The 15,496-nt window shown below is 41.0% G+C and overlaps 1 protein-coding gene across 4 annotated transcripts in view; it reads right to left on the bottom strand.

Annotated features, from left to right (window-relative positions):
• Positions 1 to 15,496, bottom strand: part of SORCS1 (sortilin related VPS10 domain containing receptor 1) — a 539,290-nt gene that overhangs the window by 111,692 nt on the left and 412,102 nt on the right. For all 4 annotated transcript variants that reach the window (XM_024734898.1, XM_024734896.1, XM_024734899.1 and 1 more), the window contains exon 9: positions 8,444 to 8,623. In XM_024734898.1, the coding sequence (XP_024590666.1) occupies positions 8,444 to 8,623 (180 nt within the window). The remainder of the gene's footprint in view (positions 1 to 8,443; positions 8,624 to 15,496) is intronic.

The following is a 15,496-nucleotide window of genomic DNA, read 5'->3' on the forward strand; positions in this document are numbered from 1 at the left end:
TACTCTACCTCCCAATAACGATACGTTAATTACAAATAATATTTATTGATAGTTATTCACTATTTCGGCTCCATAAGGACTACGCACCAGGGAAGCTCATGCTGGTTTCGCATATGTTCGAGAGGCTGTTACATATTTAAATGACTAAACTGCCAATTCTTTAAAGATTCAATTTCACAAATCAGAATTTTCCTGCAGTCATACCTGTCTTCCCTCCACAGCAGTCCCAAACAAGAGAAATGACACTGTCATAACCATGCAACACTCTAGAAGTTTACAAGACGTAGAGAATGGATAAAAAGATGACCCATCCCAGTAGTTCCCTTCCCCATTTCCCTCCCTGCCCTGTCTCTCTTTTGGCACAGGTGTCAGAGCAGGGCTGTGCGTGTTTAGGAGCTGGTGCATTTGGGACTTCCCTGGTGGCACAGTGGTTAAGAATCCACCTGCCAATGCAGGGAACACGGGTTCGATCCCTGGTCCGGGAAGATCCCACAAGCTGCGAAGCAACTAAGCCCATGTGCCACAACTACTGAGCCTGCGCTCTAGAGCCCACGAGCCACAACTACTGAGCCCTCATGCCACAACTAGTGAAGCCCGCGTGCCACAACTACTGAAGCCTGTGTGCCTACAGTCTGTGCTCCACAACAAGAGAAGCCACCACAGTGAGAAAACTGTGCACTGCAATGAAGAGTAGCCTCCGCTCGCCGCAACTAGAGAAAGCCCACACGCAGCAATGAAGACCCAACTCAACCAAAAATAAATAAATAAATTTATTATTTTTTTAAAAAAAGGAAGCTGGTGCATTTGATCTGCAGAAGCGGTGAATTTATTGGCCCCCGACTGCATGGCATTATCAAATGCCACTTGAGCAGACAGCCTATGCTTTGAAATTCATCTCTGGCAGCCTGGGCTTCAGGTTTATCTTGAGGAATAGAAACTTGGCAAAGCTGAGGGAATGTGTCACAATAGGGTACAGAGCTAGAGAGTGTCTTCTTATTTTCCTCTTGTTGCCAAGGCACTTAACCTGTGAAAATCCCACTTGAGGTGTCTATCTATCTATCTATCTATCTATTACTTATTTGTTTTGGCTTCTTTGGCCTGGTCTGCAAAGATGGTCACCCCTGCTTGCTCTTAGGGCTTTGTGCCATTCAAGGTTCCTTTTCCCTGAGCCTGAGAAGTCTATCTGTCTATGTGTCTCGGTGCTTGCCTATTGTGAGGTCTCATCATATGTCTCTAGAACCTCTACCCTCTTACTGTAGAACTTTGCATACCAAGGGAGCAGTATCAGTGCCCAAAATGTGGAATGTGTGTGCATGTGTACTTGTGTGTACATGTATGTATATGTGTATTAATATGTGTGTGTGTGTGTGTAAGGTCTGGGCTTCTGCTGAGGATGAGGGACATGTTTCTGTTGCCAGACAACTTCCCTCTGCATCCACAGCATGTAGACTGGGGCGGGACCGTAGTGGGATGGGGCGGGGGGTGGGAGGAAAACTACTATTCCTACTGGAAGACATGCCTTCACATAGACACAGAGTTCTAAGGAACATATTCCTATGAGGATGACACATCTCACGGTTGGAAGTTTGTCTCCCTTCAGGGAAAGAGCTGTTATTAGCTTTTCTACCTTTCTGAATTCTGCACCAAGATGCCGAGTGTGTTAAGAAGCCACTTTTCTTTCTTTGCATCTCATACGGGGGAATTTGATACCAGAAGTTTCAAAGGTATTAGTAATTATTTCTTATTCTCTAATATCATATAAGCCAAAATAACATTTTGATTAGATTTTTAAATATGAAGTGTTACAGCTCAAACCTCAAGCCAACACAAAGTACAACAGTACACTGACCATTCCCCAGGGTGATAGCCTCAAAATGCTACCTTCCCTTCTCTCCTCTTACTTTCTTTGATCGTTTCCTACTCTCTTAGACAGCATCCCAACATGCCTCTCCCTGTCTATCCTTCAAGGCCCAGCTCAGTAAGCCTTTCTCCAGAAACCAGGACCTCTTTTTCATCCTGACTGTCCCCAGCTCTTCTTCTCTGTCCTCCAATTTGTATAGATGGTACCTACATCTTTGCTCTCAACAACCAGGTAAGCTTCTCGAGGGCATCAGTCTTCCTGGAAGCGTCTCTCGCACTCCTAACACTCCATACCACACGTTAATTCTTCATAGATTCTCTTGTCATCTCTCACATCACTGTCTCCCACTTGAGTATAACTTCTGATTTATCATTCAATCCACCATATTCCCTCATTAAAATTAATAACTGAAAAGTCACTTTGTCCAAGAAGTCCTTTTTCTTCGTTTTTAATGAAATAGGTAGAATTCTGCATTAGAAGACTGAACAACATTAATAGTGCCCCAAACTTATTGAGTATTTAAGAAATGTCAGACACTACATGAAAGGCTTTGCAAGCCTAAGCACATCAATCTAAGTGGTAGACTCGATACATCCTCATTTCACACATGCAAGAACCAAAGTCTGGATGGCGTCAGTCCCTTGCCTAAGGTCATTCCCTGGAGAACCTTAGCAATGGACTCCACACCAGTCTGTCTATCTCAGAGCCCAAGCACTTAACCCTTTGGCAGTACTAGTTCTTCAAACTTCTTTCTCATCCTAGAGCTTCCTGAGAGAAATATCATATATGGACATTATAGGAAGTTGCCTTTCATTCATTCTTTAGTACATGTACTCAATAGTTGTTCAATTAATATTTTTTGAATACCTGTGACTTATCATGCATTCTAAGCACTGGAAATATAGCACCTAGAATGTCTAAGTAACTTTACAGTCATGCAGCAGGGTTTTTTTTTTAAGAGTCAGAATGTGCTAGGTGCTGAGACTTGGATCTCTTTGGTGATTTAAAGAATGAACCCCAGATATCTTCTTTGTTTTTTAATATTCACCTCTAGAGGGTACTCTCCAGTCCTGATCTTCCATATGTTCTGCACAGAGGTTAAGTTGGGAAGATCTTACACAGGGGTTTTTGCTTCTTTCTGCCTCCGATGCTGATTGGGAGCTGATTCCTCCCACCCTCTCTGTCTCAGACTTTAATTACGAATCTGAAGTGTCAAAATTTGAAGAGAATGAAAATATGAATCAACAACAATGGCAAGAAAGAGAACATATTCATCACGATGATTTCTTTGGGCTTTGGAGATAGGATATGTTTCTGTTCTAAAGAGAGGATCCCAGCCAGGAGAGATACATACTCATCAGGGGTCAGGGGTGCCTCTGACATCAGGGAACCCATTGCCAAAAATGTCTAAGTGTTCTTTCCTTCCCTGTGGCCTTGGTCAGGCAGCATCACCTACCCAGGGAAAGAGTAGCCTTGAATAATTAGATGGTATATTCTATATCCTGTAATAACTACGTCCTGGGTGGGAGAGCATTTTTCCTCCCTATCTCTTATGCTGGATTGTAAGAGGTAGTCTTTTCTCAAGAATCAAGGTGTAAGCTACATCATCAGAACTATGGAGCTTTCCGTTTTAAAGAGAAGGTATTCATAATGTACAGAAGACATTATGTGTGTAACAGAACATGCATCAGTCATTGGTTGCGTCTTTCATGCAGCTCACTGTGCCTCACTCATACATTCTGTGCATTCTGAATTTGTCACCAGGTGACTTCATTCCCAACACAGCCCTTTCGCTTGGCTGGGGTGAACTGTCGTTGTCCATTAAGCCAAAGGGCTCTTCATCATCATTAATTGATACCTCCTTCCAAGACGAGGGAGGATATTGTCCGAAGCTGTCAGACCCACTCTCATCACCCACACCAGAGGAGTACACTAGGAATCACACATCTCAGACACTCTCAGCACATCTCTTTTGCTCCGGCCACCATCAGGCACGCTGTCTTCTGTGACCCATCCCACATGGTGCCACTGGAGAATTTATGCTATTCAGGAATGACAGAATTTTGGGACACTCATTTCTAGGATTCTCTTGCACAAATATATCCACCAGACAAAACTGGGAGCCACTGGATAACACAGCCTGCATTCACCTATAACTGCAGGCTCAGGACTTGGTTCAGAAGATGGCGAAGAGGTCCACAGCAATCATCTGCTGATCCTGTTTATGCTGGCTTTTCCTCAGACCATTTTCTTCTTCCGGTCTGGTTTCCTCTATAGCTAGGTCAAGTCTAATACTATTTATCCCGCTCTTTAGTGTGCTTCTATCTTAGGGTTATTACTCGGCCACAATCAAATACAAGCCTAAATACTGATCTTTCTGGACACACATAATGGTTTCTAGCTAAGAGTTTGCATATTAGGGTTCAGATCCTAATTCTGCCACTTACTAGCTCTGTAATCTTATAAACATGATCGCATTCTCTCTGACTCCATTTTCCTATAAATGGGTGTGATTATAGACCCTGTGTCATAAAGTGAACGTACAGACTGAATGGGATAATTATAAGGTTCTTTATAAAGTGCCTGGCACACAATGGTACCCCAAATATCATCTACTTAGTATGATCTTGCAGCAACAAAAATCACTCTCTAGCATTTTTTTCTCTGCAGCCTACCTCCCTGGCTCACGTGTCTCGACTCTTTTGAATGGGGTCCATGGCCAATGGTCAACTCACACTGAGGGGAACTTCTGGTATTTCAATAACTAAATCATGTAAGACGGGCCTCCAACACCTTGTCCCCAACGTTTCCCTACCTCATCACATAGACACATCCAGTTCTAACGTAGAGAGAACCACACTTGTCGCAAGGTTGCAAGGAGTTAGTGAATAAGATGATTGACTTTAATGAGAACTGTGCCTCCCCCTGCATTTCCCACAAAGACTCCCCAACAATACACATGCTCGATACACAGACTCATACAGCCATACGTTACACGGTTCGCCTCTGCTAAGACAGTATAAAGAGCACATAAGAACAGCAGGCAGTTGGCATGTAGAAGCAAAGGATGCATGCCATCCTTCTCAGTCACCCCCATATGTGAGCAGATGTGAACTCTATGTATACTCTGTCACCCTCACCTTGCGTACTGCTCATCTCTCCTCCTTATTAATTCATCTATAGATTTTCTTACTTTTCACTTATCTCTAACCACTCATCATTCATTGCAATTCTACTGGGAAATTCAGGCTGGATGGCTTTCAGCTTCCTGCTAGGCAGAACAATCAGATTTAAGGAACATTTGTGCCAGGTTCTGTGTCAGCCAATATTCTTTCTACCTAGGTCATCAGCAGATATGGCACTGCCATTCTGATCACATCAATTTCAATTCAAGTTGCTGTGAACTGCCAGGCTAATAAAACAAAGACTCTTCTTCCCCGGCCCCAGGATGCAGGACACCTTTACATAATGTAGTTACACCGCTGTTCAAAGTGATGATAATAAGAGCCAGCAGTTTCCCAACAGATAGTCAACCTCAAGAGACACACAAAGGGAAAACATAAAGATTACCAAAAAATGGTTTGTCGTGTCCAGAGGTCATTCTATTTCCTCTTCTCAGTCCCTGTTAGTTATTTTTGATTTCAGAAAACCATTCATGAAAACAGTTGCAAATAACAGGAAATGACAAAGTCATTCTTGTTCAAATTTGTCATCTTTTCCATAAGCAAGGGACAAATTTAAATGGTCTCTATTTTGGCAGAAAAAAAAAATTATCCAGAGAAATTATTCCACACTGACTTGAAAAGAGGGGAGAAGATAATCAGGAAGGAAAAATGCAACCTGAAAATCAAATGTTTTCAGGAGAGCAGGGACAGAGCCGAGACCAGGGAAGCAAACTGGGTGATTAATGTGGGACAGCTGATTAGACTTCGTACTCTCAGAGCAAGATACTTCCACTGTAAATGCTGGATCAAGGCAAGAAAACATACGGTATTTCAGAAAAACACACGCAAAGTTTAAATGTTTATAACACATTTACAAAAGAGGAAAGAAATGTTGCAATTTACATTTGTTTATAAGAAGACAGCTTTGGTGATAAAGGATGTCATATGGCCCTGCTAATTACAATATGGAAAGAAGCAGAGATCCAAAATGGTGGAAATACTTTGGACATTTAAACGATGTGGGTAGATTTTAAGACCAGAACATTGTTCTGGGGCTGAAACTCACTGGAACATAATATCAATGATACTATCTATAATTTGTTGAGTATTGCATTTCAGGCACTGCTCATGGTACTTTAAGAAGATTAGCTTATTTTCATCTTCAGAGAAATCCTATCAAGGAGGTACCATGTTTATTCCCTTGTTTTAAACAAGAAAACTGAGGCTCAGAAGTTGTTGGATTTATCTCAAGAATATATACACGTGGCATGGCCAGCATTTAAACCCAGCCAGCCTGACTCTAAAATGTACACCCTAAATCAGAATTTTACCCTACATGAATTTGAAAGTAAATCACCAGAATATATAAATGTTTTCCAGAATACATGTTCAGTTTGAGGCTGAGATATATGATACTATATTTATCTGGAACATGGGCAGGAAATGAAGTGGAAGAAACTTGTGAATGTATAAAAAATTTGCAGGGTATTTTTCTAAATATACACACAAAAAGTACGTCCTATGCTAGTCTACCATAATTTCCATCACAAATACTTGAGCTCCGAAATGGGCATACAGTTTGTTAACATGTCTTTATACACACAGAGAAGTTTAGATACTAGAAGAAAATTCCCAAGAACTTCTAAAGATGAAGGTATATAGATAGCATTAAAAGGAATTCCAGTAATAGGTTTAAATTTCTTAAGTGAAATTGGTTTCTTTCTTTGACATACTGGATATGATTCCCTTACTTCTCATTACACAAACAACCTCTACTCTCTGAACTTATCCTTCACCAAATGATGACATCATTATGACTGAACGTATTTGAGTAAGTTTTATAATTCTTTTTCAGATAGAATATAAGTGTATGATTGCACTTTCCAAATTCTGAATATGTTTCATAACGGCTCATTATATCCTATTATAAATCCTTCACAGCACAAGACCGACAAATGGCTAAAATCCATCCCCAAATAGCAGCTTTCTTTTCACCTGACTGTGCTTTAAATGGCCATTAAAGTGTTGGTGTTTGTCATAAAAGCTAACTGATCCAACATATGATTTTATTTTGAAGCTGGTCATTCTGAGAAACAAAGGGTCAGAGTTCCCTTAGGGAAATCTGGTAAACTCTGCTTTTTGTTTCTCCTCTTCACCCCTCTTTAGGAAAAGAAAGACGTATTGATCTTATCTCACGCATCGGCCCTCTGAGAGGATGGCAATTAGCTAATAGAGGTTACGCAGTCAGAAAGGTCGTCAAGTACAAGGGAGTGTCTTATTTTTTTTTCAATATTTGGCTGTAATCATTTTTTTAAATTTTATTTTATACTGGAGTATAGTTGATTAACAATGTTATGTTAATTTCAGGTGTACAGCAAAGTGATTCAGTTATACATATAAGAGGGATAGATTGGGAGTTTGGGATTGACATGTGCAAACTGCTATCTTAAAAATGGATAACCAACGAGGACCTACTGTATAGAACAGGGAACTCTCTCAGTATTCTGTAATGACCTAAATGGGAAAAGAATTTGACAAGGGAGTGTCTTCTGATGCAATGCAAAGACATCCTCTTAGTTCTTTCTTCAGAGAGATGTAAGGGAGCACTGCCATCGCCTCTTTGCTCCACCCCTGACACCCTATTGGCCCCTCAAGAGTATTTTCAAATTTCACACTAGGCTCACTCTTATTCAAACCCTTTAATTGTTTGACTGCTTCCCTAGACACTTTCCAAGCCCTCTGGGGCTTCATGGCCTATGGACTTGGTCAACAAAGAATCCCTCCCATTCTCTAGTAGGTCTGTGTCTTTATTCCCATCTTACCCCTAGGTTCTTCATGACCTTTTTTTTTTCTTAGATTCCATATATATGTGTTAGCATACGGTATTTGTTTTATGGGGACGGGGAAAGGTAAGCTGGGACAAAGTGAGAGAGTGGCATGGACGTATATACACTACCAAATGTAAAACCGCTAGCTAGTGGGAAGCAGCCGCATAGCACAGGGAGATCAGCTCAGCTCAGTGCCTTGTGACCACCTAGAGGGGTGGGATAGGGAGGGTGGGAGGGAGGGAGACGCAAGAGGGAAGAGATATAGGAACATATGTATATGTATAACTGATTCACTTTGTTATAAAGCAGAAACTAACACACCATTGTAAAGCAATTATACTCCAATAAAGATGTTAAAAAATAAAATCTTTTTTAAAAATTAAAAAAAAAAGAATCCCTCCCAGAGCTGTTTCGTGGATTGCAAATTAACCAATGAAAATGTTCTGCAACCCCGCCTCCCTCTCCCACATGGAATGAGGCCACATAAGGAACTAGTTATTAAAATGATCGAGGAAATGACCAACTTGGGAACTTTAACTGCCAGTCCCAGCGCTGCAGTGGCTCAGGACCACACGTGCCTCGTGACATACCTCATAGAGGTCGATCATGACGTTGCCCTCAGGGCCTCTGCTACTCTGGACATTCTCCAAGGCCAGAGTGAAGTAGACACCATGGGTGTCTGAGATGTAGAGGTTGTATGTGTCGTTTTGGTTCCATTCTTGGACCGCTGCGAACACTTGGTTCTCATCGGTGCTGATGACATGCATGTCCTGAGGAAAGACGCAGGGAAGGAAACAGGAAGAAGAGTTTTATAAGTGCACCTGGCACGCGTCCACAGAGTGGAACCTGATGAAGAATACCAGAATAGGCTCATAGGTACTGTGAGGGAGGACAGAGATTTTCCTATAGCATATTTATGACATAATAGTTAAGTGTTGGTCACATATTTCCTTTGTCATTTATGAGGTTAGGCAGTAAGGTCATCAGAAAATAGGACAGGGAGATGCTTGGTAGCTCAGTTACAATTTAATTACCTCATTAGATAATTTGAAGGATAATTTCTCAAATATGTATGAGTTTGGAGAATCAGGCATCCTGATAAATTTGCCAAGCACAAACACAGTACATGTTCAAAAGGCACATATGGGGCAAATACAGGGGCAGGAAGTTTGTTAGAACCTCAGGCCTCACCTGTCGAATAGAAATCTGTATTTTAATAAGATCCGTGGGTGATCAATATGCACATTAATGTTTAAGAAGCACTTCCCTAAGGCTCAGCAACCCCTAGAGGTTCCGGAGGAAAAATGTTCACCTGAGACCCCCAGAGCACTAATCTTCAGGTTAATGAGTGTCCAAGGACTTAGCTTATCAAAACCTGTACCCTGAGAAGTTCCCCAGGCAACCTTAAATAAAACAGGGAAAAACAGTCTGCATAAATGATGACGTTTTCAGACTCCGGTTGTCCTGGAAGATAGAAACAAGGCAGACATAATGTGGAGGCAGTGAGCAGATGTCCCTGGGGTGGGGATTCCAAATCCTTTCTCTCCCCATTCAGAACTCCAGAGGAGTGGGTGTTCAGGGAGAGGCTGACATAGACCAAGGCTTGATGTCTCAGACCAAGGCCTGCTGTCTCCTCCAGGAGATCCCGCTCATTGCTCTCGGCAGCCTTCCCCCCCTCGCCCAAGGTGGTACACATTGGTATCACATTCAAAAACCAAAAAGCAAAACAAAAACAGAATTATGTATAAGGCTAAAGGTAAAAGAACAACCTGGAAAGATTCTTGGCCTTTGTGTAGCTCAGGGCTCAGATCCTCCCAGAGGGATCATCCACTCTCCTTGAAAAGATTCAGGAGGTCTGTCAATCTTCCTTGGCAACAACTCCAGGGCCGGAAAATTCTACCTAACTTCAAAATTTCCCATTGTAATATATGCCCACGTTCTCTCAATCAATCAATCAATCAGCAATTCAGCTTCAACTCTGCTTTGGACTGAGAGGAACAAGTCTCTCATTCCTCTTGAAAACTGACCATAGTGAACGCATAAGATTCCGGAAGGAAGAAGTCCTTATCCAAAGGGTTTTGTATTCCTGACACCTTCTCAGGCCTTACTGCCATACTCTGGAGTTTGATAACGTTTTTATAGAAAAAGTGGGGAGGCCCAAAATGAATCCTGCCCATGAAATCAATTTGGTTGATAATGCAAACTAAGGTTTGGTATAAAAGTTGGCCATATCTTATATCAGCCCAGCGCCTATGTACATTTCTTTCTGGCAACTGTAGCTTGATGTTCTTTGAAAAGACATCCTCGTGCTTCTCAGACAAATTTCCTCCCTGTGCTCAGTCTTTGCTACTTTCTCCCACCCTCGGCACCAGAAGTGATCTTGTAGGCCTAGCATTAAGAAAATTCCATTTTCCTGATGACAGTGTTTGGATCAGTGATGGCAAACTCAGTAAGACGTGATGCGAGAATGACTGGAATTATTAGAGAGAGAGAGAAAAGTTATTTTTTACTGTTAGTTTGTAAGCAGTTGGAATAAAAATAAAGTCTAGATCTGATGGAGACATATCTTGGAGCCAGAGGATAAGCCAATCTTGGAAAAATAGGCTCAAAAGGTGGAGAGAGATGGTCCAAATTCTATGATAGTCTTTGAGTCTCTGAATGTGGATATCTAAGGAGCCTGCCCACCCGTAAACTTGTTTAGTTAGAGAGGACAGTAGAGCAAAATGATGAAAAGAATGGTCTTTGAAATAAAACTACTTGAGTTCAAATCCCGGCTCTGTCATTCAGCTGTGCGAACGGAACTTTGTGCCTCAGGAGTTCCACCTGCAAACCAGAGGTAACAGTATGCCCTTCATGGAGTTGTGAGGATTGAATCAGTTAGTAAGTGTTAAGCATTTAACCATAATGCCTGGTGTTAGCATCTGCTCCATACATGCTAGCTATTTTCTGTTAAGCAAACCCTAAATCCCCTTTGTTGATTAAGCAAGGTTGATTTGGCCTTTCTGTTCATTGCAAATATTAGGGTGCTAACTAATACACTTAACAAAAAGTGGTTCATCCAAATGTTTTGTTTCTTTCTAATCGAGGGAATTAACTGTGGAAACTAGTCCAAAGGCCATTCATCCACTGAGGGCCAAACCTTCTATGGCTCCCCATTTCCTATAGGACAAAGATCAAAGTCCTTACCCTACCATTTAGAACCCTTAAACAACTACTCCCAATTCATGTTTCCTTTCTTGTTAGCAGGATGTAGCTTCATCCCTGAATTCAAGTTTAAATATTTCAGCAGTAACCTGGTCCCTGCGTAACTGTGCCTTTGGGCCCATTAAATAATCCTAGGGGCCAGAGTAAATCATCCATACTACCGCAGCCCACTCAAACTTTTCCTTGGTCAGTGTGGAATGCAAAACACAGATGCATCAAGTACTTAAAGTCACTTAGAGAACTAGTAACAGAGCAAAAACAGATTAAATGGCCATGGCTAGATAAGGGCCAAGGGCAGATCTCTCTCTATATATAATCTAATTACACTGAAGAGACTGTTTAAAAACCTTGAGGATATGGGAAGGGGGAAGGGTAAGCTGTGACAAAGCGAGAGAGAGGCATGGACATATATACGCTACCAAACGTAAGGTAGATAGCTAGTGGGAAGCAGCCGCATAGCACAGGGAGATCAGCTGGGTGCTTTGTGACCGCCTGCAGGGATGGGATAGGGAGGGTGGGAGGGAGGGAGATGCAAGAGGAAGAGATATGGGAACATATGTATATGTATAACTGATTCACTTTGTTATAAAGCAGAAACTAACACACCATTGTAAAGCAATTATACTCCAATAAAGATGTAAAAATAAAAAATAAAATAAAACTATGTTGGTCTTAAATATTGTAACTGAAACGTCTGACATATTTAAATGCCATCTTTCCTTTCTCTTCTTGCCTACAGGCGCCTATATCAGGAAAGTATGTTATTTCACCCAAAATGGCACTTTATGTTGAAAGCTTATACTGAGATACAAAATTTTAGACCAAGAAGTGAACTCTGAGATGTTCTAGAGCACTTCCCAACATCTGTTCCATAGGACACCACTATTGTTCGATCTTAATAGATTTTTTTTTGAATGGATCCTTTTGTAAAAGGTTTTGATTAATGCTAACTATACAGCTTTCTTGCTCACAGGACATCCTAGAGCCTTTAACGTATCAGCGAGCTTCTGTTAGTCTCTAGGCAAGGAGCATGGAATGGAGTTTATTTCTTTTTTTAAACTCACGATCATAGAACCAAATTTTCATGAAGCATCTCTAAGGGCATTTTATTGAGTAATGAGTTTGAGAAAATATTATTGTGAATCTAAGCTCCGTATTTTAAAAAAAGAGAGAAATTGACAAACCAGCCCAAGGTTCAAAGCAGGGGAATGACAGATCTAGGTCTGGAATTAGGGTCTCTCGCTGTGAATCAAGCAGCCTTTTCATCACCCACACCCCAGTTCACATCGATCTTCTCCAACACAGACAACCAGATCCATACTAATACTACTATTACCTTACTTTTATAGAGTATCTGTCCTCCAAAATGCTCAAAGCACTTTCATATGTGTTGCCTCATTTATCTCACTTGAGTAGCTCAGAATGAGCTCCAAGTATGGTAAGGGAGGAAAACTGTCACTAGGTCTCCCTGTCTGGAGGGCCTCACACTCTTAATGGTAACAGCAATATTAAAATCTCCCCACCTCCCTCTCTGGTCATCTTTACCATTATATTAATTTTTTTTAATACAGCTCAGGGTAACCTCAGTCTTTCAAGAGTTGATACAATGGCAGGGGATGATTTAAAAAATTTTGAGCATGTAAGTGCAGGTTTGTCTCAGTTCCTTTGGTGGGCATGAAGCTTTGTTCCTTTCCAGCTGCAGCAGCCCTGCTTTGATAGAGGGTCCTGAAATAATGCATCTTTGCCAAGGATCACTCCACCCAACCTGGGGCTTCTCTTTGAAGGTGTAATGGGATTGTAATGAGGCATCTCATTGCCTTAAATAATAAACACCCACTTGGACCAAATAGTACATTCATTCGCTGTAGTGGTTCCGATTTTTCTGGGGACAAGCTAAATTAATCACCCCATTCTACACTTGGACCTCAGATGAGGCTGACTAATGGAACCTGCTCATCTGGGAGAGTGTGGGAGGGGCCAGACAGCCAATTCAGGCTCAGACTAAAACTCTTCCTTCCAGATTGGCAAGATGCCACTGGGGGCAGCTGTCAACAGTGATTGGCGCGATGGCTATGAACAAGCAACGCACAGTATGTGTTTCCCAACACTCCAGCCAAGGGGCCAAGTGGTTTCTTTGTTTTAAAATACCATTCTGAGGCTGCACAGATCAATGGGACTTTTTCTCTGGATGCTCCTCAGTATATAAAAATTTGGGGGGTGGGTGCTGCTCCCTTTTAGTAACAGAATCTATTAATTTATTTAGAGAGTAGAAAAGTGTAATACAAGGAATGCCAGTTTGGGAGTCAGGAGATTCAAGTTCTAGCCTCAAATCTGCAGCAAGAAGCATCTGGTTTAGCTGAAACTTATTCCACTCAAAAAGTATATTCCCAAGAGTAAGCATGATATGAGTGGCTTGAAACTGCTGTTTCCTGATGTCTCTTGAACAGAAACATCTCACTGCATTGAGTATGTTCTTGTTTTTAAAGGTGAAAATCTTGCAAGCCAACTACTTCATTTATTGGTCAAAGACAGCAATTTATTTCAGTGCTCAAGTGAAAAAAAAACAAAACAACAAAAGCAAAACAAAGCAAAACCACCACCAGCTCTGCTGGACTTACCAAGGTAACACGATCGTCTCCCTCATGGATCTCCCTAAAAGATTATCAAGGGTAATTTTAACAGCACTCAATTTTTCTTTCACATACTGACTTTACCCAATTCTCATCTAAGGCATAAATCCAATGCTGTGTTTGTCCTTTTGGAAAATGTTTTAAGCCAAATCAAGAGCAAGGAGCATTTAAACATACACAGGCATAGGCACATAGTTCTGGGCAATTACCACTGTCATTAATCTCTTAGCAGCTGAAAAAAATAACTACTAATATGGAAATAGTTCTTTGCAGTTAATAGTGTAATTTAATGTGTGTTATTATCTCTAATGGGCTGAGGTTTACAGCTCACTTTTCACTATGCTAGGGTTAGGGGCAGAGTGATGGCCAAGGACGAGAATTCTGCCTGGAGAAGCCACTGTCTCTCCTGGGAGAGGAGATCTGCAGTGCCCTTGTGCTATATCTATCACTGATTCCCTGGGCAGGTAGCTGATGTTGGTCCAAGATAGCAAACTACAAAGTCACGGATAAAAATACAAGACAAAGAGTCATGAAAACACAATTGAAAAAGAAGTTATTTATGTTCTTTGTTCAACCAAAGGTTTCAAAGCTGAGCTATATTTAAACCTACACAGTCCCCTTCTTACAGCCACACACGTCTCCCTTGTTCTATTGATCAAGGCACACCTGTCAGAATGGCCATCATCAAAAAGTCTACAAATAACAAATGTTCGGGAGGATATACAGAAAAGAGAACCCTCCTACACTGTTGGTGGGAATGTGAATTGGTGCAGTCACTGTTGAAAACAATATGGCATTTCCTCAAAAAACTAAACATAGAACTACTATATGATCCAGCAATTCCACTGCTGGGTATATAGCCAAAGAAAACAAAAACACTAATTCAAAAAGATAAATGCACCTGAATGTTCATAGCAGTATTATTTACAATTGCCAAGATATGGAGGCAACCAAAGTGCCCATTAGCAGATGAATGGATAAAGAAGATGTGTGTGTGTGTGTGTGTGATGGAATATTAGCCATAAAAAAGAATGAAATCTTGCCTTTTGTGACAACATGGATGGACCTAGGGAGTATTATGCTTAGTGAAATAAGTCAGAAAGAGAAAGACAAATCCTCTATGTTATAGCTTATATGTGGAATCTAAAAAGTAAAACGAATGTATATTAAAAAAACAGACTCACAGATATAGAGAACAAACAGTGGTTACCTGTGGGCAAAGGGAAGGGTGGAGCAGCTAGATAGAGGTATGGTATTAAGAGATATAAACTATTATGTATAAAATAAATAAGCAACAAGGATATATTTCATAGCACAGGAAAATATAACCACTATTTTGTAATCTATACAAATATTGACTCACTATGTTGTATACCTGAAGCTAATACTGTAAATCAACTATACTTCAATAAAAAATTTAAAAATAAAAACACTCACATGTCAGTGGTTGTTGCTAGGAAAAAAAAAAAGGCACAATACATTAACAATTCCTGGCTACTTAAAATACATCACAGTGGCAGCAAGACCTCAAATCCACAGCTTTGAGCTCCCAAGTCAGTTTCACTTCCACTAGGTGGCGCTCCATATTAACGCAGTTCTTCAGTGTTTGTGGCGAGAGAGTCTGGGGATGTTAGCGGTTGGGAGTCTTTAACTTTTTTCTGCCACTCTTTTTAAAGGAGTATGTCTTTGGGAAAGTCTAAAAAATTAGCTGTGTCTCCGAACCCTAAAGAAAACCAGTCTCGTAAGTTCCACCGGGAAAGAAAGCAAATGTCGGATGCTACATAGCTGCATCACCTCTCCATCCTTAAT

The sequence above is a fragment of the Neophocaena asiaeorientalis genome, unplaced genomic scaffold (assembly GCF_003031525.2).
Source record: "Neophocaena asiaeorientalis asiaeorientalis breed wild unplaced genomic scaffold, Neophocaena_asiaeorientalis_V1.1 scaffold240, whole genome shotgun sequence".
Lineage (NCBI taxonomy): Eukaryota > Metazoa > Chordata > Mammalia > Artiodactyla > Phocoenidae > Neophocaena > Neophocaena asiaeorientalis.